This window comes from Numida meleagris, chromosome 27 (assembly GCF_002078875.1).
Source record: "Numida meleagris isolate 19003 breed g44 Domestic line chromosome 27, NumMel1.0, whole genome shotgun sequence".
In the NCBI taxonomy this organism is placed as follows: Eukaryota; Metazoa; Chordata; class Aves; order Galliformes; family Numididae; genus Numida; species Numida meleagris.
The window spans coordinates 4,387,514-4,411,680 of NC_034435.1; the positions used below are offsets into that span (position 1 = coordinate 4,387,514).

The 24,167-nt window shown below is 46.1% G+C and overlaps 4 protein-coding genes across 10 annotated transcripts in view; 3 read left to right on the forward strand and 1 right to left on the reverse strand.

The window, feature by feature from the left end:
- On the forward strand, positions 1,392-13,662 carry CHERP (calcium homeostasis endoplasmic reticulum protein). Of its 3 annotated transcripts, none has more exons than XM_021378789.1 (18): positions 1,392-1,715; positions 1,798-1,971; positions 3,058-3,239; positions 3,979-4,116; positions 4,328-4,479; positions 4,847-4,958; positions 5,316-5,405; positions 5,515-5,749; positions 5,912-6,090; positions 6,510-6,906; positions 8,828-9,066; positions 9,831-9,964; positions 10,241-10,327; positions 10,709-10,858; positions 10,981-11,094; positions 11,273-11,367; positions 11,940-12,125; positions 12,910-13,659. In XM_021378789.1, the coding sequence occupies exons 1-18, from the start codon at positions 1,691-1,693 to the stop codon at positions 12,945-12,947; spliced, it is 2,727 nt and encodes a 908-aa protein (XP_021234464.1). In that variant the 5' UTR covers positions 1,392-1,690; the 3' UTR covers positions 12,948-13,659. The 3 variants fall into 3 exon arrangements, with proteins under 3 accessions (XP_021234464.1, XP_021234463.1, XP_021234466.1); XM_021378788.1 differs by having other exon boundaries at positions 1,395-1,715; positions 10,978-11,094; XM_021378791.1 differs by having other exon boundaries at positions 1,397-1,715; positions 10,978-11,094; positions 13,329-13,662.
- On the reverse strand, positions 13,968-18,816 carry C27H19orf44 (chromosome 27 C19orf44 homolog). The gene is made up of 8 exons (XM_021378792.1): positions 18,668-18,816; positions 17,901-18,518; positions 17,292-17,649; positions 16,681-16,754; positions 16,015-16,477; positions 15,329-15,424; positions 15,036-15,202; positions 13,968-14,642 (listed from the first exon to the last, which is right to left on the reverse strand). Exons 1-8 carry the CDS (start codon positions 18,698-18,700, stop codon positions 14,553-14,555), a joined length of 1,899 nt encoding a protein of 632 aa, XP_021234467.1. The 5' UTR covers positions 18,701-18,816; the 3' UTR covers positions 13,968-14,552.
- Positions 18,964-22,913, forward strand: CALR3 (calreticulin 3). The gene is made up of 9 exons (XM_021378795.1): positions 18,964-19,218; positions 19,373-19,474; positions 19,619-19,822; positions 20,302-20,396; positions 20,571-20,780; positions 20,906-21,019; positions 21,106-21,249; positions 21,882-21,974; positions 22,082-22,913. The coding sequence occupies exons 1-9, from the start codon at positions 19,017-19,019 to the stop codon at positions 22,247-22,249; spliced, it is 1,332 nt and encodes a 443-aa protein (XP_021234470.1). The 5' UTR covers positions 18,964-19,016; the 3' UTR covers positions 22,250-22,913.
- EPS15L1 (epidermal growth factor receptor pathway substrate 15 like 1) overlaps positions 23,524-24,167 on the forward strand; it is a 38,049-nt gene continuing 37,405 nt past the window's right edge. For 3 of the 5 annotated variants that reach the window (XM_021378781.1, XM_021378782.1, XM_021378785.1), the window contains exon 1: positions 23,524-23,644. In XM_021378781.1, coding sequence (XP_021234456.1) covers positions 23,615-23,644 — 30 coding nt within the window. In that variant the 5' untranslated portion in view covers positions 23,524-23,614. The remainder of the gene's footprint in view (positions 23,645-24,167) is intronic. The other 2 variants (XM_021378783.1, XM_021378784.1) reach the window with 1 other exon arrangement.

The window sequence follows — 24,167 nt, forward strand, 5'->3', positions numbered from 1 at the left end:
ACATTTTTCTGATGTAGCATTTTGCAGCAGAAGAAACTTCTGCTATGTAGCTATTTGTGAAACATTGCAATATAAATACAGGGAAAGTTTTGTTTTTCTAAGGCTTCCATCTCTGAACCATGCTGTAAGCCGTCAAAAATAATTATCAGGTAACTTTGTAGTAATGGCACGAGACGGTAAAACAAATTAATTGATCCTGAGATCATAGGTGTATGATACAACCGTGTTACATAGATACACAAGCGCAAATATGCAGGTGGCAGTCACCATATGTCTTTGTTTTTGTTTTGTGTTGGTGCTCCATACTTTGATGTATGAGTGCTTTTACCAAAAAAATTTCCTACAATCCTTGCAGTGTGAAATGTGGTACTTTAGCAAATGCAGTTTTGTATTGTCTTCTGTTCTCATTTTAACTCTGCTGTTCCGTGAAGCTCTGGATGGTACGTGGTTGGATTACCTGTGCTGCTGCCCTCCAGCCCGTGGACATTGCAGCTGAAGCTGAGACCCCTGTCTGGGATTGTGGGAAGATAATGCATCAGTGACTTTCAGGGACAGTGACTCTTTATCTCCTACAATAAACAAGACGTTGAGATGCTTTTTGATTGATGCTTGTGTCAGGTGGCTGCACATCTGTGGGCACTTGGATAAAGCATTGCTGTAGGAACGCAGCAGACTGAAGTGACTGCGTGGGCTCCGACGTGCAAAGCGCTAATGACATTTTTGCTGGGATGGAAGGCACCAGTAGGGATTGTGAACGTGATTTTTTAAGTATGAACTAAGACCGAACTTCATCTGATCTTCTGGAATCAGTGTTCGTCTCCAAGACTGCAGGGTGATGTAGAATCACAGTCAGACTTTGTGTCTGATGTTCTTTTTGTTATTTGGATACATGAAAACATCCATCTTCTGAGTTTTTCTATTCAGTAGATAATACAGTGCAGTCTTCATGGAATGTCTTGTTAAGAATAAAAAGTTCTGCCTTTCTGTGAGGATGTCTGTGAGTGTCGTGTGTGACTGGAGAGCCATCGCAGCTCCCAGTGAGCGCTGGATGAAAGCTCTGGGGGACTCGGGTTTGCTTTTGGCCACCCGTGCTCCATCTCCACTTCTCCTATGGGTGGTCTCTGAGCACCTTCCAACAGCGGTGTGAGCAGAGGGAGCAGAGCCCTTCCCGCTGTGTCTCGCACCACCTGACGGGGCTGCAAGGCTGATCCCGTCCTTAATTTTGTGGGATGCCCAAGTTAGAGGGTATTTTTAATGCCATTTTGATGGAGCATCAGGTGTAAAATGAAAGCTGAGGTAAAGACGACAACCAATCTGGTTTAACTGCATGAAGAAATGAAGTCACTTGGAAAGCAACAGCGTTCGAGTATTACTGAAATGCCCCTTTATAGTGCAACTAACTGTTGGGTTTTAAGTTCGACTGGCTCCGTACTGAGCTTCTGCGCTGAGGCGAGCGGCGACACGAGCCGCCCCGACCCCTCACGGCTTCCCGCCCCCGCCGGGCTCTGTCACGTTCCCGCCCACTGTGCGCGGGCTCGGAGGGGGGAGGGGGCGAGCGACAATACGCGCGCTGCGCCGTGGCCGTCTCCATAGAGACGCGGCCGTAAAGCGCGGCTGCGCGTGTCTCCGGGCGTCTCGCGGCACTTCCGGCCGCTGCGGCCTAGCGGCGGCGCCCCGTTGTCCCGCGGTCATGGAGATGCCGCTGCCGCCCGACGGTGAGCGCGGCCCGGGGGGGCGGGGGGAGCGGGAGGAGGGGCGGCGGGACCGGCGCGGTCTGACGGCGCTGCTTCCTCACAGACCAGGAGCTGCGGAATGTCATCGACAAACTGGCGCAGTTCGTGGCGCGGAACGGGCCCGAGTTCGAGAAGATGACGATGGAGAAGCAGAAGGAGAACCCCAAGTTCTCCTTCCTCTTCGGGGGCGACTTCTACGGCTACTACAAATACAAGCTGGCCTTGGAGCAGCAGCAGCGTGAGTGGGGCCGCGGGGGGCTCTGCTCCCCTCCCGCGCGGCCGTTGCGGCCCGGCCCGCCCCCCCAGCCCCGCCGTGCCCCCCCGGCGCCGTGTGCGGCCCTCCGCTGTGCTCGGGGCGCTGGGGGTTGGCAGAGCCCGGCCCGCGGCACTGCCCCCCCCCACTCCGCGTGTGGGTTCTGGGCTGGGCTGGCTGCGAGCTGGAGCTCGGCTCCTGCAGGGCTCCCGGGTCCGGCCAGCGGCTCCTGGCCGCGTTCCTCGTGTGCAGGGAGCTGCAGGTCCTCCTTGCAGACCACTGCTCCGTCTGCCCTTCTCTGCTCAATCTTCATGGAGTCATAGAATATTCTGAGTTGGAAGGGTCCTATAATGATCATCGTGTCCATCTCCTAGCTCCACACAGCACCACCCAAAAATCAGACCCCGTGGCTGAGAGCTTTGTCCAGATGCCTCCTGAACTCTGGCAAGCTTGGTGCTATCACCAATGCCCTGGGGAGGCTGTTCCAGTGTGTGACCACCCTCTGGTGAAGAACCTCTTCCTGGTATCCAGTCTGACCCTCCCCTGTTGCAGCTCCATGCTGTTCCCTCAGGTTCTATCATGGGTCACTGAAGAGAGGAGATTAGTGCCTGCCCCTCCGCTCCAACTCATGATGAAGCCATAGGCCACAATGAGGTCTCCCCTCAGCCTCCTCGAGGCTGAACAAACCAAAGAACTTCAGCCACTCCTCATACTTCTTTTCCTCTTCCCCTTCACCATCTTTGTAGCTTTCCTTTGGACACTTTCTAATACTTTTAAGTCCTTTTTGTGCTGTCGTGGCCAAAACTGCACACAGTGCAGTGTAGAGAGGGACAGTCCCTTCCCTCCACAGGCTGGCAATGCTGAGCTTGATGCACTCCAGGTTATGGTTGGCTGTCCTGCTGCCTGCACACTCTGTTTACTCACGTTGAATTTGCTGTCAACCAAGATCCCCAAATCTCTTTCATTGGGGCTGCTCTCCAGTGTCGTGTTCATTTTGTATTAAATCATTGTACAAAGAGGGAAGTATGGCTTTCGTATATGGATACTTCAAGAGCTCACTTTGTCTCATAGTGTTGTGCAAGCAAAGTCAAGATATTGAGGCTACCCCGCAGATCCAGCCGCTGCCACAGCCATCCCTCCCACCCGCTGCCCCAATCCCCGCTCCGCAGGGCACTCCTTCTGTGGAGGAACTCATCCAGCAGAGTCAGTGGAACCTGCAGCAGCAGGAGCAGCAGCTCCTTGCTATGAGACAGGTTGGTGTAAAATAAGCACTCACCTGGCTTATCCTAGGCTGTAAAAAACTGGAGTGAAAGGAGAGAGGAAGGCTTGCTTCTGACTGGTGGTGGTGAGTTGGAGTGTTGGTGGGCATGGGACATTATTTTACTTATTTTTGTTCTGTTATGGTTGCCTTCATCTCCTTAGAACAGATTACCTGATGCCTTAGTAAGATTGATCCTTGATTAAGATATTTACTGTATGGATAGCCCTACTGGTTTGCTGAGTAGAATAAATTGTGACTGCTTTAATCTTCATTTAATGCTGCAGGTTACTGGGAACTGCAAGAAACTCCATCCTGTAGTACCCGAAGGCAGATTCTGATTGGGGGTGGGAAGGCACCATGTATTTGAACTAGTTGGTTTTGTAGTCACCGTTTTGTTCTTAAAAGTTACTGGGAACCAAACTGAAGCCTTCCTGGAGGAAGGGAGTACACCTGGGTTGTGTGTTGTGTGTTTAGGAGCTGCCTGAAATTATTTTTCTCCAAGCTGAAGAGGTGGGAGTAATTAGACTTTTGTCCTGAAGAATGAGAACAGTCTCCTCTTCTCAAAAGGAAGTAATTGAAGCATTTATGTGTAGTCCCATTGCTTGTAAAAGGTCTTGCTGTTTGGGACAGCTGCTTATGGTTAAGAGGCTAAGAGGGCTGGGATACAGCAATTTAGTTCTCTAAAAGGGTATTGGATGTAATATAATTTTATTAATTTTATTTTTTTTCAGGAACAAGTCACATCAGCGGTAGCCCTTGCAATAGAGCAACAAATGCAGAAAGTTTTGGAGGAAACCCAGTTAGATATGAATGAATTTGACAACTTGTTGCAGCCAATAATTGACACGTGCACCAAAGATGCAATCTCAGTAAGTGATCTGGAGCTGGAGAGTTCCTTGTGATGTTAGGATTAAGTACAATTGGAATTTTCTGACTGTATAGAAAACAGCAGCTTAATTATTATGTGGTAGGCAAGAAAATGACCAGAACATTTCCTTTTTGGCAGTTATTTCAGAGTTCTAGGAAGTCCTTATGATGTGAACATGCCAGACTAACTTAAAATATTTTAAATTTTCTAAGGCTGGCAAGAACTGGATGTTTAGTAATGCCAAATCTCCCGCTCACTGTGAGCTGATGGCTGGGCACCTGCGAAATCGTATCACAGCTGAGGGAGCTCACTTTGAGCTTCGCTTACATCTCATCTACTTAATCAATGATGTATTGCATCACTGGTAAGGATTACATTATGTTTTCCAGCTTTAAGTTTTGATTAATTCGGTGAAATCTCTCTGTGCTTATTATATTCTTAGTGTGACCAGTCGCCTTTTATTTTTAATGTGTTTGTTATTTTTAGCAGATGTCTTAACATGCCCGTAGCTGATGCAAAGTTCTTGTGTTTCAATAATGAAATTCAGCTTTTACCTACTCTGTGTATTTTTATCTCAGATAAGGCTGTCTGTAAAAATGACAAGGAGGGACCTCTGTATTTCTATGAATCCACTATTTTTGGTACAGTGGGAGAGGGGAGGAATTGAATTAGAAGCTCTTCATGCTGCAGTGAAAGGCAGTAACTCGTATCTTCCCTTCCTGTTCTTGAAGCCAGCGGAAGCAAGCGCGAGATCTTCTGGCTGCTTTACAGAAGGTGGTTGTTCCAATATATTGCACCAGTTTTTTAGCAGTGGAGGAAGATAAGCAACAGAAGATTGCCAGGGTGAGTATCTGGTGTTGGTTTAACTTTATGCTTTGCTTTGCTAGGTTAATGCTAAGCAAATTCACAAATACGAGGATGAAAGAAGACCGCTGAGACTTTTCTAGTCTGGTTGTCTCCACAAAGTCTATCACAGGATGTGCTTTGTTTGAACCTTAATTTATACAAGAACCTAAAAGTACTTGGGATTTATTTAAAAGTTGCTGTAAGGATGAATGTGTCTGAGTCTTCAGTGGCTCCGAATACAACTTAAAAATCATAAATTTGACAAAGCCAGAAACATAAAGAATAAGTTGAGGCACATTTTTTTTTTAAACTGTTAATCAATTCTCAACACGTCTCACTCTTGAATTTGTGCAGCTTCTTCAGCTGTGGGAGAAAAATGGGTACTTTGATGAGTCAATTATTCAGCAGCTGCAAAGCCCAGCTCTTGGACTTGGCCAGTACCAGGTTAGCAACAAAAGAAAAGTAACACTTAAATTATGTACACGTTTTGAAAACAAACCATAACTGTTTCAGGTACAGCACTAACTTTGTTCGTAATTTCTCACCTTACCAGGCAAATTTGATCACTGAATACGCCACAGTAGTGCAGCCTGTGCAGGTAGCCTTCCAGCAGCAGATACAGAACCTGAAAACTCAACACGAAGAGTTTGTAAACAGCTTAACGCAGCAGCAGCAGCAACAAATACAAATGCCACCACTGGAGAACGAGGTGAAATCAACACCCCCTCCTCAAGCGCCCACAGCAGCGCCAGCCTCAGCGCCGCCGTCTGCTCCGGTTACACAAGCAGGTACTGACCTGTCCTGGAGACCTGTGCAGAACTCAGTGGGTAGATTGCTGCAGTTTGTTCACATATCCAGCAAAGTTCAGGTGGAGTCTGTTGAAAGTGTGCTGCTGTTTTTGTGACTGCATGTGACTTTGGGTGCCTCCAACTGTCTCCAATTTGTTTCAGATGATGGTAAATCGCAGCTGCCTCTAGCTGGTTCTTCAGAGTATGACACAACGGGGTCTGGGGTGCAGGATCCTGCCTCTGGTGGACCACGTGGCCCTGGATCTCACGATCAGATTCCTCCAAATAAACCCCCGTGGTTTGACCAGCCTCATCCTGTTGCACCGTGGGGTCAACAACAGGTACCAAACACTGTTCTGAAACAATAGGTAAAGGGAGGTGGAAATTCAGAAAGACAGAAGGCTATCTTGGTATTGGAAGCGTGTTGAAAATCTGAGAATGTGATAAATCCAGATTCAGACCTAAAACTTTCTCATTTTGGGCAGTTAAAGGCAAGGTATAAACTATGTTTCATTGTGTCAGCTACAACACGTTCCGTATGAACGAGCAGAACAAGAAGTACTCTCCTGGGTTCAGCACTGTGTGGTTCAGTATCAGTTTGCTCTTTTCTTGTCTTTTCTCCAAAGCTGTGGTTGTTCAGAACTTGTTTCAGCTTCTGCATATTGCCTACAGGCAATACTTACTTACGAGGTAGATTGATCTTATTGCATTCTTCCTTTGTAGCCTAATGACCAGGCTCCTTCCTTTCTTTTACTGCTAGGGACCACCTCATTGTCCTCCGTGGAATAACAACCATGAAGGAATGTGGAACGAACAGAGAGATCAAGGCTGGAACAATCAGCGAGAGACGCCTTGGAACAACCAGCCTGATCCTTCTTGGAACAACCAGTTTGAAGCACCGTGGAACAACCAGCATGAACAACCTCCATGGGGTGGGGGTCAAAGGGAACCTCCATTTCGAATGCAGCGGCCACCTCACTTCAGAGGCCCATTTCCTCCACATCAGCAACATCCCCAATTCAACCAGCCCCCGCATCCGCATAATTTCAACCGCTTTCCACCTCGCTTCATGCAGGATGATTTTCCACCTCGCCATCCCTTTGAAAGGCCTCCTTATCCTCATCGTTTTGATTACCCCCAGGGGGATTTTCCTCAAGGTAAAGTGTGTACCAGGCCAGGTTTTCTTACATTGCAATACTGATTGGCGTTACAAACCTTAGTGCTTTTGGGGTGACAGCTTACTCCTGGAGAATTGCTCAGGTTTTCCTGAGAAACAGTGAGTTTGTGGGTTTGGGAAGCTGCTACTAAGAGACTGGGAAATCCCTGCAGAGTTGGATGCTTCCTTACTTTTTGAGTCATCCTTCCCTCCCTAATGAATACTGATAACCAGAAACGGTCATCCAGACTCAAGTCAGCAGCTGTTTGGGCACTCTTTTTGTAACCATTTCATTTTTGAAGTAGTCCAGAAGTGAAAATCAGCATTTGCCTGCAAATTCGGTTTCCTGCACATCAGGCTGTAGGTGAGGGCTTTTCAGCCAGCTCCCCCACTGGCAGAGGAAGGTAGAGGAACGCAGGCTGGAAGCATTCGTTCTTGTGCACCAACGTGCTTCTCTTCCTCTCTGTTTCTACTGAAAAGCTCTCTCATTATCTGCCTTAATGTTGTGTGGCTTAGTATTTGTTGGTGAGATGATCCTTGCCTCCAGTTCTCTTCCTCTCCTTCCTTATTTGGTTTTCTCTTTGCCAGACCATGGTAATGTATGAGAGTGTAGTTAGTGCACTGTGTGCCTGGCCTTTGTGCCTTGGATTTGGCTACAGGCCCCCTCGCGAAGTCTAGAATAGCTCTTCCTTGGTTTAGTTTCTATTTCACATGGAGAAGTTATGATTATTCTGGAGTGATCATTGTCAGCTTTGTGTCTAAGGATCCCTGTGGTTCTGTGCAGCAGGTCGTGTTAGAAATGGCAGCGTAATTGGTTTTTGTTTTTTTGCTTTCTTTAGCTTGAAATGCCAATGTCGGAGTCGCTATTCTGAGCTTCAAGGAGTCTTAGTTTCACAAGACCAAAAAAGGCTGAAACCCAGTAATGATGTATTTGGGATTGTGGTTGTTCTTTTGTTGTGTCTTTTTTAAGAGTCGTGGTAGTGAGTTGTGAGAACAGCTTTTCTTGTCTGAGGAAGGAGGATTAAAGCTTTTACGTTCAGAAAAAAACGCTGGTTTGGATTGTGTTGGTGACCCAGAACATTGGTTCAGTCATGCGAAGTTGTTGGAGGAGGGGAAAACAGATGGCTAAAATTAGGAAAGGGGTGAAGCAGTGACAACACATCGTGTTCGAATTCTAATAAAGATGAGTCAAGCAGCACAGGCTGAAGAGAGCTATGGTAATGGTGGCTGTAGTCACTTTTCCTGGAAAAATTCCTGGTCCCTCTGCAGGTGTTGGTTTTCAATCTCCCATTTTTTCCGTGCAATGAGTTGGGCAGAGTTTCCTGGCGTTCATGACAGTGGTTTGTCCATCAGTGACTGGATGGATATCTCTCGTTTCTCTGTTTTAACAGGATTTTCTCTCTACTTCTTCTTGAAACACCTCTTTAAACAAAGTATTTTCTTGTCACCTATTCATGTGAGTTAATTCCTGCTGTATTTCTTCCTTTATGTATATTGATTTAGCATAGACTGTACGTATTACAGATCTGTTTAGGTTGATGCTAAGCCACAGTTGTGTACTGAAGCTTCAGAAATAGATCCCATCAGTACCTGCCTTGCTGCATCTGAAACGTTTTGTTCTTGAGCATCTTTCTTGTACTTTTTGACCACGGTATGTTCTACAGTAAAGGGTGGCTTACGGTTAATACCCAGTTGTCTTGAGGGTGTTTGCTATAGGCAGAGAAGGAGATGTGCTGCAAGACTTCTGTGGACATGGGCCTGTAGCCAGCCTCTAGTTCTTCTCTTCTGCTGCTTTTCTTGATCTGCAAGACTCTAGGTGCCAAGGTTGTTTTTAGGATAAATGCACTAATTGAAGTACACTTCTGATTGCCCCCCTTTCTTTACAGCTAAGTGAAATGTTTTAACCCTCCCACTCTGTGCAGAAATTGGACCTCCTCATCATCACCCCGGGCACAGATTGCCTCATCCTGGAATCAGCGAGCATCCTCCCTGGGGGGGGCCGCAGCACCCTGATTTTGGGCCTCCCCCCCATGGATTTAACGGGCAGCCTCCTCACATGCGGCGACAAGGCCCCCCCCACATGAACCACGATGATCCCAGTCTGGTGCCAAATGTTCCCTACTTCGATCTTCCCGCTGGGCTGATGGCTCCGCTTGTGAAAGTAAGTGCTCGAGATGGGCCCAGACGAGACTGAAATCCCGTAGTCGTGTTATGGGCAGTTTAATGTGGACATCTATGATTTCACATCTTTCCATCCAGCAGACGGGGAAGGTAGTGCAAATGGTGAAAGTTCCAAGTGTTGTGTCCTGGTGGAAGCTAGTTAAGCTTGTATACATGAAAGACTGATGTGCTTTTGAAAATCTTGCCTCCAGTGATTTCCATGTGGGTAGAGGGAACCCATGGTTCTGGTGGGGCCACTGTGCACTAGTTCTGGTGTTTGGAGTTCTTTCCTACATAGACATTTTGCAACACTAATGTTGTATATGCAAACAAAGAATGGTAGAGAACAGGATATGTATCTATCAGCATCTTGGGGGAGATGTGCATTTATGCATTCTGTGTTTGAGATGAACAAACAGGTCCGTTCCATCTTAACTTTCTGTTACTCTCAGCATGCACCAGTTTCTACCAGGTTTCCAGTCCACGTACTATTATCACAGAGCTGGATAGATAACACCTGCGTTTTATCTACCTGGTGATCCAGTTCATGCCCCCACAGGGGTAGTGCTGGTTTATCTCATAAGAATCAAAGTGATGGTGATAGCACGAGAAAACATTGGGTCATCTGCAGAATCCTTATTACTGGAGCATTTTTTATCCAATAGTGAATTGTGAGGTCCCTACAAGGTTAAATCTATATTTATCTCTTCAGATTGGCCACCCCATGACACATGACAAGAATGTAATTTGTTTTGTTTCCGGCAGCTTGAAGATCATGAGTATAAACCTTTAGATCCTAAAGATATACGTCTTCCACCCCCAATGCCCCCCAGTGAGAGACTACTGGCTGCGGTTGAGGCATTTTATAGTCCACCATCTCATGACAGGCCTAGAAACAGGTAAGAGTAGGTATAGCTAACGATGTGGTAAGGAAAATGCCCTAAGGAGCTGTCTCAAACCAAGAAGTGGCTCTCTCTGCGTTCACCCGTGTCTTGGTTCTTCTAATGCTAAGAACGAGTGCTCTTGTTGTATTTTAAACCGTTTGATCTTACACTGAGATGTGCAAGACCTCTGTGCCCAGGCTCTTTGTTCCCTACTACATTGAGTGGAAATCCTCTGTTGATCACGACTGAGTTTTACAGATGTCTGTTCTATGTGTGGTTGATTTATTGCAGTGAAGGCTGGGAGCAGAATGGACTGTATGAATTCTTCAGAGCTAAAATGAGAGCGAGGCGGAGGAAGGGTCAGGAGAAGAGAAATAGGTGAGAAACCCTGCCTGCTGCCTTCTGAACCCTGCCTGCTGCCTTCTGAACCCTGCCTGCTGCCTTCTGAACCCTGCCTGCTGCCTTCTGAACCCTGCCTGCTGCCTTCTGACGCGTGCTGCCCATTTGGAAGGTGCTGGGATGGCCTTGCACCAGTGTAGGGAAACAGTTCAGCAACATTTCCAGCAAGTTTTAACTTGCTGGAAATTCCGTCTAATCTGTAGAAAATAACGCTTTTTTTCACGCTCAAGTTTTGTTGGGCTTGTTTGCAGAAATGCAGTGTGTGTGTGTGTGTGATTTCAATTTGATCAAAAGCATATTTGCATTTCTCAAGCATTTCCAAGGCGTTTCACTGGAGTCTTTCTGCCCTTCTCTGTGCAGCGGGCCTTCTCGCTCTCGCAGTCGGTCTAAAAGCCGAGGCCGCTCATCCTCCCGGTCCAATTCGCGATCTTCCAAATCATCTGGCTCCTATTCAAGGTCCCGATCTCGCTCCTGCTCTCGGTCCCGATCCTACTCACGCTCTCAGTCCAGGTAAAGTGCAGAGAGGGGAATCTCAGGAGCTCGGAGGTGGGGGGGGGGGAAGGACCCGCAGGGCTGGGCGTGGAGCCGTGGGCGTTGTGCATCTGATGTTGTGTCCTGTCCCTTCCCAGAAGCCGGAGCAGGTCCCGCTCTTCTCACAGCCGCTCGCGATCACGCTCACGATCCAGATCCAAGTCCTACTCCCCAGGAAGGCGGCGCCGCTCGCGGTCTCGTAGCCCCACCCCTCCGTAAGCATTTGTTTCTTTCTCTTTTTACCTCCGTAACATTACAGCTTTAGAAAAGAACGTCTTAGTAGAGTGGGTGGGGCTATACTGGGTGTTAATGTTTAACAGAATGTAAATGACTTTGCATTGGATCAGAACAGTTATTGCTATTGTTCTTAATTTCTTCTCTTTATTTCCTTAGTTCTTCTGCGGGTTTGGGTTCCAGTTCTGGACCTCCTATACCAGAATCAAGACTTGGAGAAGAAAATAAAGGCCATCAAATGCTAGTGAAAATGGGTAAGGTACTGTTCTATGTACTATGAATCTGACATAAGCCAGCAAACAAAGGCAGGCAGCTCCTGGATACAGTTAATCTCTGCAGTTTGTAAGCATTGTCCCTTTCAGCACCTTGGTATTCTCAGGTCAGAATGAGGACATTCAGAGATGTAATACAGAGAACACGAAACAAGGATGGTGATTGCTATTCTGAGAAGGGTGTGGATGAGAGGGATGTGAGTTGAGCATGAAATAGAATTTAACTGCCTGAAATGTTTCATCTCCCTACAGTGCACATCAGCATCAGCAGGAGTGACGGGACAGGCTGGGCTTGTGCTTGTCTTTTTAAAAAGTTTTTAGGGATAGAGCTGATGCTTTTCAGCTCCCAGAATCACTGCTTTTGAAGTAAATGGGAGCTTTCATCACGTTGTTTCAGATAAGTTATTACTTATCATTCATTACGTTGTTTCAGATAGTTGTTACTATCCTGCTACGTTGAGCTGGCAGTTCCTGTAGTTATTTCCAGCAGGTCTATTCTGCAGAATTCTAGTGTTGTAATGGTTACAAGTTGCAATGCTGTGTCCTTTCTGCAGGATGGAGTGGGTCTGGCGGTTTGGGAGCCAAGGAACAAGGAATTCAGGACCCAATTAAAGGAGGAGATATTCGAGACAAGTGGGATCAATATAAAGGAGTGGGAGTTGCATTAGATGACCCTTACGAAAACTACAGAAGAAATAAAAGTTACTCGTTTATCGCACGCATGAAGGCTAGAGATGAATGTAAGTGAATGTTGCTAAGCAATTTAAGAACTGCTCACGTTGTAGTGATTTTGTTTTATTTGAGTTTTACTGTAGAATGTAAACTCAAAATCAAATTAACTCTCAATTATTTCTAATACAACGGATAAAAGAAACAACAGGTAAGTCAACACACTGATTAACCTTGTGTCTTCTACTTCTCAGGATTGTGCTGTATTCTCATTTCTGAAACATTAACTAATTAGCCTGTTTTGTGTAAGCCATGTCCTGCCTGTAATAGCAGTAGTCTCTATCTTCAAATTTTATCCCTTAAACAAACAAAATAAAGATCGGTCACAAAGGCCGGGGAGGGGCCAGGCCACGGGGATGGCAGCGCAGGAAGGGACTCGTTGTGGCTGGAGGGAAGTTGGCCCACGCTCATTGTTCAGCCCCGCCCAGCTCCTGCAGTGAGCGCTGTGTTCTGTCAGCCCCAGAAGTGGTAACATAAATTCACTGCAGTGCAGTTTCAGGTAGGGTGCAGAAAAACTGGAGCTGCTTCTTAGGAGATGAAAACCATTACCCAAAGTATGAATTTCTGCAGAGGGTCTGTGTTGTGTAGAGCTATACTTAGCCGTGATTCAAAGGAAAAAATCAGCATGCCAGATGAAAAGTCACTTCTGCCTATGGCTGCAGTAGATCTGCATAATAAAATGAATTCAAATAAAGGCAAACAGGAAAAAAATTGTTATTAATAGAGCCCTCGAAACATTTCAGACAGCTTAGGTGACTGCAGACTGTGTAAGCGCTCTTTTCCCTATTGTTTCAGTGAAGCGTGAAACGCAAGACCCTCCACCACCTGAATAAGACTCTCTGAAGAAAGGTGTCTTGCATCTTCTACAAAACATTAAACTTGTATAAATGCGGATGAGAGTCTGGAGGAAGTGACAAATGAATTACTTTTAAAATCTGGTGAAAAATGGAAAGCTATGACATGTACTTCAACAGCTGTCATTTAGCAGTGGTTAAAAAGGCCAATCGTTGCTCTGACATGTCTAGCACACTTAAGGATTTCCATTTGATTTTGCAAAATTTTCTAGTTAGCTAGCCCTTTGGTACTAGAGTTAAACCCCAGCCAAGCTCCCCCGGGTCCAGGATTGTGACTCACTCATTCCTGTGGAATACAGACGTTTTCTGATACGGTTATATGTCTCTAGTTCCATAATGTATGTTTATTTCTCTCAAAAGGTTAATTCTATTTGAAGTGGAGGGGTGCTGCCTTGGGATCAAGTCAGACTGATGCTGAGCAGTGTATCCTAATGTCTAAATGGGGAATGAAGCATCTAGTTCCAGTACAGGTGACCTATGAGCACTGTGCAAGCTTGTTAGAACCTACCATACAACTTAACACCCCTACACACCAGCTGCTGCAATCACAACTCTGTTCAGAACACGAGGGTTAAATGTTTTAGCTTTTCAAGCGCTCTAAGGGATGTTCAATGCTTTGTAATTGGAAGACGTTCTTTAAGCTTTTTATATTTTTGTATATACCCTTTAATAAAAGCTAATTAGCTCAATAGAAGAGAATCAACTTTCTCTGTTCTGCAAGTTTCTAACAGTGAAATGTTCTTGGAAACTTCCCTTAACCTGACCGAGAATAAAGTTTTGTAACTGTTCCCAGAGCCCACCAGCTGAAGATGTTAGGCCCTTACACTGCACTCCCCCTCCCCAGGGCTGCGTGGTGGTAACCACGTCCCAGAGTAATTTGTTTGTATAGCAGAATCCCCCTTAAAACCATTCAGTTAATATGGTGAACTATCAGTTTGTTCTAGATCTACTGTAGTTGTGAAACTGTAACTGTCTGTGAATCAGCATACAACACCTGTATGTTACCAACTTGTGAATTTTATTGTTTTGCCTTCCAATAAACACCTTTTTTAATAAAAAAAAAAAAAGTAACATGGTGGTTCATATTTCAGAGTAAATGGATTTCAGCATTAGGCTCTAAGCTTCCCTTGTACTGAATTTACCGTAACTTTGCATGTGTTTGGTTTTGTAGCGGTCTGATAAGATTGCTTAAATTAAGCACTAATGCCAGGGTGGTATTTTCCTGCTGTCATCATAGGCCTCGATGCTGTAGTAGAGACTTTCACTTCTACCGTGATTAAAGATCAGATGATCTACGTGATAAACAGAGACTATGACAACTTACCCCAATCCTTTCAGATAAGAGCTGTTCTGGTTTTCTTCTTTGCTAACCATGCTGTAGCCTGACTCCCAGCTCTTAGCTATCCCTGCGCCATGTACGCTAGTAAAAAAATAAAAACATAGCAATAAAACCAGGCAGGAAAACCAATGATGCATTATAAGATACTGAGCAGCTGGTGCATAGTTCACAACTTTTTATCTGTGCAGTCTGAGAGGGTTTCTTGTTCCAACTTGAGATTTCCAATTGTACGTTTTACTTCATGTTCATGAAGCCAGCAGTATCTCTTCTGCTTTCTGGATTTCTTCAAATGCTTGTTCAATTGTTAAAGGTGGGGATCTGTGATTCTTGATGTACTGCAGAAAGTTAATAGACAACTTATTTATGTAGAAAAATACTTGATAGCATAATACATCTTTACAGTGTGATACTTGCACTTCACTAGCAACAGAAACTGACGGTGCATTTTTAACATCACAAAATGTTGTGGGCAGCTAAATGGTAGAGTAGAAAACTTGTAAGAACTATTGCCTCCAGGAAGACTTCCATCTTTTTTACTGTACAAACACCTCACTCCCTAATGTTATAGGGACAAGTAATATAGTCTTTTAAAATTAATCTATTCAATGACAAAACAACTAAAACACAGCATGCTGTAAATACTAGGTTTGTTTGGGAAGGAGTATATGCTTACTCTACCTAGGCTGCTTTCTGATCTATCATAAATTCTATGATTCTATGATAAATACCTCTTTAGCCTCTTCCAGTGTATGATAGTGGAACTTCTCATTCTCTAATGACTCCACAAGGGATAAATGAAGGTGCTGAATGTTCTCCACAAATTGCTGGGTCAACATCAAGTGCTGTTTTAACATGGCATTTAAAACAAGAACTGACGGAGTGTATGCTGTCAGGGCTGCAAAGAGCAAAGAGTGCGTATTTCAGTAACAGATCACAGTCATGGAAAGTGCCAGTAGTGAGTCAGGTAGTGACTAGGTGCATGACATATAGTAAAACAGTATTAAGAAATGTCTTTCAGTACCTTCTACTGCATCCATGCTGATGACGTGACTGGCAATAGGCACTGGATCAACGAAGCTGTTTCCAGCAGGCGGGCCCAGCACTGCAGAGCTGTTTGCTGTGCAGAGGACGAGAATTACTGGGTTTGGAGGGTGACAAGACTCAGTGCTAGAACTCAGTTTCAGTCTTAGGGACATTGGCTTCCTTACAACAGCTGTAAACCCAACAGGGAATTCAATCAGCCAAACGAATGCTGAAATCTGTGCCCTCCTCCCTTTACTTACTCTCAAATTCACACCGCTTGCCATTGCAGAAGCCACATTTTCTAACCCCAGACACAGCAGAAATAAAGGTTCTTGTATTTGAAGGAAGCCACAGTTTTCAGTGAAGTCCTATTTTCTCCTTGTGCATGGCAAGAAGCATCTTTACTAGTTTTTCCTTTCAAAGAGGAGTAAGAAACAAGCTGCCCTGCAGAAATGAACTGCAGGCTCTGTCACTAACACCAACACTAGCTCACCCATCCAGTTCCTGGTTGTTATGACTGAAGTTCTTACTCTGTCGTCTGGTCCCAGTAATTTCTGCAGCTATCACAGTGCTGTGTTTTAGGAAGCTTTTATCAGCCAGGGGAAGCTGACCAGGTCAGCACGTAAAATAGGAACAAATCTCGAGACTGAAGAGGGTGGTGTCCTGATTTAAACATGAACTTACTCTTTGACCAGCAACAGGTGAATGGAAAATCCACTGTCTGAACTGCAGTTTCTTTTACAGCTGCTCTGTGTACCTGTTTGTGCCTTCCTCTGGTAAGTAAGGGTGATGATGCTGAAGAAGATGGGTCTTTTCCAGAATATCTGCAACTCTCAGAATATTCCTCTGACATTTTTGATACAACTTCCTTGTCTGCTGTAGACAGAGAGCTTTCGAAATCTTCAGAATATTCTGAATGAACAGTTCTGTCATCATGATCAGGATAATCCTGTTTGTGTCTAGAAAAATCTGCCGAAACTTCACCTAAATGCTCAGAGATTTCAGTCACATTTTCAGTATCCCTTTCAGAAGTAGCAGTTGCACCAATTTGTGCACTTATTTTAGGAAAAGTTTGGTCCTTTTCCACAAGGAACGTGTCTTTTTTTGGATTTCTATTTGATTCATGACTCATTTGAGTATCTGTCCCCTGCAAAATAAAAGAGCTGTATGTTAAGAGAATCAACAATACACAACCTGAATATGTCTCCATCATTCTTGATCTCATCTTTGCAGCTAGTGAGCCATGCCCGTCTCAGACAGCTTATTAGCAGAACAGACATGTTTATTTTAGCATCTCCACCCTTCACCAAATGAAGGCAGAATGGAAAGATGTATGACATTTCTACTTACTTGCTGCTTTAATTCTGCTGTCTCGCTGATATTTGATGCCAAATCATCAAGGCTCAGGATATTCTGTCTGAAGCCTGCAATTGAATGCCAAATTGTCATGAGAATTCCCAGGAAAGTTAAAGCACGCTTTCCATGAAGTGAAAGAAAGGAGAAAAAAAAAAGTGTAATACTAAGAAGTAAGAGTACTCAATCACTTTTTACATCGTTAGTTTGGCAACAGCTTTCTAAAGTCTCCTCCTTTGTCTGCAGGTCCACGTGCCTACAGCTCAAGAGACTCTCGCTGCCCTGCGTTTATGCTTGTTTTCACTCAAAGCCAGCAGTACATTATCCCACTTATATACGAACACAATTCTAAATGTTGGAGTTGTTTTGATGTTGCAATTGTCATCCAGAGAAGCATCATTAATCTGAATTCATTAAGTCAAAAGCCAAGAAAAATACAAACGTGTAACAACAGAAAAAAAGAAACATGTAATTTGTTTTCTAAAACCAAAGCTTATGTAAAAATAGTCTACTGAATATTTTCCCAGGAAGCGTTTGCCCACGTTTATTAGTAGGTTATTAGTATAATTTGTGCCAAGTCCATCACGATAATGCTTAGAAATGCTTACCATCTGAGCTTATGCTAGTTGAATCTTCTGCATTGTCTGCTTTTGAAAATAACTCATCTAATGATTTTATTTCACTTCCATCGCTTCCATGTGACATTAGAGTTTGCTTGATGTTGCCTCTTCTGGGCAAAGTAATTTTTACAGTATTGTCTTTCATGGAGGAAGACAGCGATTGAGATCTCACATTATGTTCTGCTGACAGGTTTCTGCCGGCTGGTGAAGGTGTCAGCAAATTAATTCCACCCAAAACATTTTTCTCTGAGTCTTTGCTGTGAAGAGAAGGTGCTTTAGATACCTCTGTCAGTGAAATTTCCTTACGAGATGGAGGAGGCGATCCTGGTGAAACTGGAGTCTTACTCTTGTAAAGAACACGAAAAAGAGATTTATGCATTACCTTGCTTACTGTGTGTAGATCACTAAAAAGAAAAACATTATAATGGGTGAATCCCAGAAATTTTATAGTGCGAACTGAAGCTAATGCATATCATGAGCAAGCTACAAACAAGTTAAAAATAGTTTCTAGTGTTAGAAAATAGAAAGTGACATGCCAATTTAAAATACTTTCAAAGTGTAAACAAAAATACGTAATGCAGCGCAGACTGTATTTACCTTTCCACCCCACCTGGAATCACTCATAACACCTCTCTGGTTCTGCCTTCCACTGGAAAACTCTAAAGAGTTCTCCATGAATTCTCTCATTTGCTTCTCATCGCTATGCAAACCAAGCTGTTGTATAACTTTAATGTTCCTTTTGGGGCCTCGGGGGCTTTCCTCTTCCTTAGAGCAGCCCTCACTGGCAGCCACATTCCTGCCGGCTGCAGCATAACTCTTCAGGTATTTCTTGCCTCTTGCACGGTGTTCAAGACTGGAAGCAGATGAGGAATCTTCATCCGAAGGCTTCCGGCCCAACTCAGTGCTCTGCAATTCCAGCTGCTTTTTCCGATGCAGAATTTTGCTTTGCAGCTGCGCCACTTTCCTCAGAGCTGAACTCGATCGCGCGTGAGAAGCGCCAAGCAGCGCGCTCGGGGCTGCACCTCCGCTCGCTGCCGGGCCCCGCTGGTGCCCGTGCACTTCGCCATTCTGCACCTTCAGGAACCTGCTGCGGCCCAGCGAGGCTCTTCCCGCCCCCTCCATCTCTGCTCCATCCCCTCGGAGCTCAGCGCAGGAGCGAACGAGGCCGCAGTGCCCGCTGGCGGTAGCTGCCCAGCGCGGAGCAAAGCCGCGTCCCTGCCGAGAGAGGACGCGAAAGTGAGGGCGCTCCTGCGGCAGCCGGGCCCTCAGAGCCACCAGGGCCCGCCCCAGCCTGCGGCCTCCTCCCGCTCCCCACACGTGGTCGAAACACCAGCGCTGAGGCACGGTGGAAGCCAGGGCCTCACCTGCTCTCCGCCCGCCGGTGCACGCGCGGCCATCTCGGGACAGATCGTGCCGAGGTGGCTGCAGCACCGCCACACGCCAGCCCGTATCCTAGAGACAGCAACTCCCCAACATCCCGCCCGCTCATTGGCTCCGCGCAGAGACCACGCCCCCCCAGCGACCCTTGGGCGTAACCAGCCAATCCCAAGGAGGCATGCTGCTGCCGGCCAGTCAGAGCGCCGACTACAAGCCCCAGCATGCGTCGCGCGGCGCGGGTACGTGCAATCTGCACGTCCCTTGGGGACTCTAAGCCAATCGGATCGTTAGTTATAAAAGACAGGGAACCCGCAGCCAATCAGAGCTTAGTATAGAATGGGTGTGGGCACGAGGTTGTGGAGGTGGTGCCGGTCGGAGGCGCGAAGCCGTTGCAGTGTGAGAGTGATGGCGGCCGGGCCTGGAATGCGGCGCGGGAGCGGCCCAGTCAGCGTCGTGCTGCGGTTGGGGCTGCTCCTTGGGGTTGTGCTGGGGACTGCCCGGGCTGCAGTGTATTTCCGGGAGCAATTTCTGGACGGAGGTTGTGGGAAAGGGAGGGGGGTAGAGGGTGTAGTAAGGTGGTTGTTAGTAAGAGCTGTGAGCGCGCTGTGAGGGAACGGAGGGTGGGAGCGAGCCCCTCCCTGTGCCCCACATAACGCTCCTCCTGTGCTCTTGGTACTGGCCTCGTGGGGTAGGTGGCTGGCGGAGGCGCTGGGTGAGCTCTGAGTCCAGGCCAGACCTCGGGACATTTCACCTCACCGCTGGGAAGTTCTACGGGGATCCCGTGCGAGATAGAGGTACGTGGGGTCACGGGAACGTGGAGTGGGAGCCCTCTCAGGAGCAGGGTGGATAGCCTGAGTAGAACCACCGTGCGTGGGGAGGGGAAAAGGTCTTTTTTCAAATGGAGGAAAATGTAAGTTTGAATATTAATATCTTCACAGGTCTACAAACAAGTGAAAACTCCAAATTTTATGCAATCTCCTCACGATTTAAACCATTTAGTAACAAAGGGAAGACTCTGGTCATTCAGTATACTGTGAAACATGAGCAGAAGATAGATTGTGGTGGGGGATATATTAAGATTTTTTCCTCAGACTTGGATCAGAAGAACCTGAGTGGAGCTTCCCCTTACTACATCATGTTTGGTGAGTCTGCAGTTACTTCTCCATTGCTACAACGATGCCGCTGCTGTTGTGCACCTCCTGGAGGATGTTTGTGGAAATGATTAAAAACATGAAGGTGAAAGTTGTCTTAATAACAGTGTTGTGGCTGTAGGCAGTTATCTCTTCCATGCTTGAGTTGTCTGAAAGTGTGTATTAACAGGATACATATTTACCCAGGAATTCTCAGCTGATTTGAAGATCATTGCTGAAAATGATTTGAGAGTGAGCTGGGCAAGGTTTTCAGGCCTTTACCTGAAACAATGTAGCATAGACTGTTATCTGCCCTTAGGTGTGTTTGTATGCGACTTAATGAAATTTGTCCATTTGTATCTCAAGGTTTGTCATGTAGGTATCTAATGTGATTAAATAATTGTTACATAATCATTTTGTTTATGCCACAAATGCGATCTCTGTTTTTGTACAATTAAATTAAAGATACAAAGCATGTGATCTCTTTGTAGGGCCAGATATTTGTGGATCTGAGACAAAGAAAGTCCATGTTATTTTAAATTACAAGAATAAACCTCACCCAATCAAGAAACCAATCAGATGTAAGGTAAATATAGATTTCAGAAGTAAACTTCAGGATAACCTAGTCAGAGGGATATTAAGAAGGAAAAAAAAAAAAACCCACTCTTGCAAGCATATATTGTAACTCCTATGCAAGGGAGTTCCTACAAGCTGTGCTTTAGCCTTTTAAAATATTTTATTTGCTTCCTTTAAAACCCAGGTTGATGGATATACACATCTGTATACTTTAATTATAAGGCCAGATCAGACTTATGAAGTAAAAATTGATAATGAAGTGGCTGCTTTGGGCAACTTAGAGGATGATTTGGATTTCTTGCAACCAAGGAAGATTAATGATCCAGCAGTGAAGAAACCCAGTGACTGGGATGATCGAGTCCAAATCGATGATCCGAATGACATCAAACCTGAGGTAACTTGGTAATTTGAATCTGTAGTTATTTTGTATTATTGGATTATTTCATTCCTTCTGAATTCATCTGATAGATTGAACTATGCACTAGTTTTGATTTCTCTAGTCTTTCTGTGTCTTTAAAGGATTGGGATGAACCTGAGTACGTTATGGATACTAGTGATGAGAAACCTGAAGACTGGGATCATGCTGTGCATGGAGAATGGAGTTATCCTATGGTCAAGAATCCTCTGTACAAAGTATAAATAACCTTGTAATTCTTGCTATCTGTAGCACCTCAACTCTTCTTTGCCCAACTGCGTTCAGAATACATGGTTTGTCCTAGGGAGAGTGGAAACCAAGGCAGATTGATAACCCAAATTATCGAGGTGTTTGGCCTCATCCACAGATTGACAATCCGCATTACTCACCAGACTACAATATCTACAGCTATGAAAACATCGGTGTCATCGGATTAGATATCTGGCAGGTGGGTTGCTTTTACTGCAGATAATGGGGAACAAAGGACTTTCTTTTCACTGTGCAATTTGTTTATCCTTTTAGTATAAGTGTTGTCTGTTATTTTGGGATCTCTGGAGATGACCTGTGCTTTTAACTTGCTTTTATTTAAATATATGTACAAAATGACAAAGTTTCTAAGATGCGTTGATATTTTTGTTTGGTTCATAATCCTTTACAGGTAAGCGAGGTGTCCAAACTAATTAGTGTAAGTGTTGTAAAGCCTAATTTGCTCCACCTGACTTGGGGCTTCGAGCAGCTCAGGTACTCCCGATTCGCTCAGGTTAATGGGATGAGATCTGCCCTCTGGAGGCTGCTCTGAGAAATTCCTCTTCCTCAGCTTTCCTGACTAAACTAGCGATGAGACTTGAAACTTTTAAGAGCAGGAAAGAATCTAAAGTTAAAACAAGTTGTTTTGATTCTTGAAAACAGCTTTCCAGAGAGAGAGTTCCTTCATCAAATTCTGTAAAAGGCTGTGAGGTTCTTAGCATGTTCACTGTGTTGAATATGATACAAGCACATTAAAAGGCTGAGAGTAGAACTGTAAAAATAAATTAAATAAGGATGCATCCTGTTTTTATTTTTTTTTTCCCTCCCTCAAAGGTGCGAGCTGGCACAATTTTTGACAATTTCTTGATAACAGATGATGAGGACTATGCAGAAGACTTTGGAGATGAAACATGGGGAGAAACAAAGGTAATACTGTAATTCTTGTCGGTCTCTGTTCTTCATTGCCGTGTTAATAGTTCTGTCTAATCTGAGCAATATTCTGTTGGTGCACAAAAATGAAATCTTAACATTAGGATCCTGAAAAGGAAATGAACATTAGGCAGGCTGAAGAGGAGCAGCGGAGAGAAAGGGTCTCAGAAGAAGAATACTTTGAGCGACAGTTTAAGAGAAAACAAGAGGAAAAAAGAGAATCTCAAAAAGAGAAAAGAATGAAAAATGCTGTCAAGAAAGAAGAGTTTTAACTGTTCGAAGGATGCTCGCATGCATCACTCTGTAAGGATTTTGATGTTTTGCAAACAGCTTCTTGGAGTCTGCACTGATGAAGCTGTATTAACAGGACTTCTTAAATGATAATTTTAAGTTTTGTGAACTGTTTTGGTTACTTTTCAGAAAAATACCGTAATATAGTTATTAAATTAGCTACTAAAAAGGGCAACTTCTGTTAAATGTATTTTAGCTGTGTTAAGATGCATCAAAACACACAGTAGGTTTTGAAACTTTTACACTTTTTCATGATTTAATATTAAATGTAAATTCATGCTAACTTCTGAGGAGATGTAAAAATAAGCTTTTTGCTTTCATTAAAGGCTTCAGCATGTCAGATATGCGAAGCATGTTTCACAGCCTACTTCACACTAAAGAGATAAGCTTTGCCAAGCCTCTGTAGTAATTGCATACTTTTACGTGTAGTTTGTTCCCTTCCGCTCCTCTATGTAATGCCATAAATTTGGTTCAAACTGAAGCCAGGCTTGGAGCCCCTCGCTTTTCATTACCTCTCAACTACCACCTGAGCAGAGTTCTGTGCTGTAAGGAAATAGAGAATGGAAGGAGTGGTGCAAGCCTTGCCTCAGCTGCTGTGCTGTGGTGGAACTGAGGTCAAATTCCTTCACTGATCCAAGTCCTCTCTCCTTTAAGACAATTTCAATGGCCCTTTGGGGTGAAGAACTTTGACAGCTACTGGAAGACAGTAGGGTGAGTCATCCTTTACCTTTTTTTTTTCCCTAAACAAATTCCTCTGAATTTAGCGTGGGCATATAAAAGCTGACTTTGCCTTGTTCAGGCTGCTGCTTGATATCTGTGCAGTCCAGGGAGGGAGTTGTTAGTGTTGTTATATTTCACACTGAATGTTTGATCAGAGCCCTGAGGCAGCTTAATGGGGTGAATGAAGTCTGTTTTTACAAGATTTCGTGCAACAAAGTCAAAAACGAACTTGGATGCTGCTCCTGCAGCTCAGCACTCGATCAGGGCCTCGCCTTGGTTACCTGGAACACCGCTCCCCAGGGCGGCTCTCCGTTCCCCAGCCCTATTTTGCCCGTGCCGTAGGTAGGTCAGCACCAGCTCCGCGGGAGGCGGCTGGGACAGAGCCACGGCCGGGAGAAGGGCGACTACCGCAGCACGGCTCCTCGGGGCGGGGACGGCTCCCGGCGCCCGATGAGCCACGGCCGCTTTGTCCGCGCTCCGAGCCGGCTCCCGGGCCGCTCCTTCTCAGGGCCCGGCCCAGCGCAGCCCCCGCCCCCCGAGCCCGGCCAGGCGCGGCCGCCCTGCCTCCCGCCGCCGCTCGCCCCGCCCTCCCCGCCTCGGCCGCTGCCCGAATCAGCGGGAGGAAGATGGCGGCGCTCATCCCCCTCAGCCAGCAGGTAAGCGGCCCGGCCCGCCCGCCGGGGGTCGGCTGAGCCGAGCGGAGGGACTCCGGGGCCGGCGGCCGAGGGCGGCTGGGGGATGGGAGAGCGGACCCGGCCCGGTGCGGGTCCTCCTGCCGCGGGAGGTTGCATACGGGGCCGGGTCGGCGCTGGGGCACAGGCCCGGCGTTTGCCCGCGGCCGGGGGAGCTCGGGGACGCGGCGGGGAGCGGCTCCCGGGCGGGCGGCGGCCGCTGCTGGGGCACGAGAGGCTCCGTCCTGCAGGCCGCGGGGCTGCGGCACCGGGACGTCGGGCACCTCCGGGTGTTGTGGGGCCCTTCCGCTGCGGGAAGCCGGGCTCCGGGGCCGGGGCTCGCGCTCTGCTTCGCTCTGTCCGCCGGCGGTGGTCGCATCGGCCGGCGCTCCCAGTTGTAACGCGGCGTTAACGCCTCTTCGGCTGCTGGGGTGTCCTGAGCGTGTGCGACGTCTGGAGTGCGTGAGCAGCGTCAGCATGGGCGCGGGTCCGCGGGGGGAGGACTCGG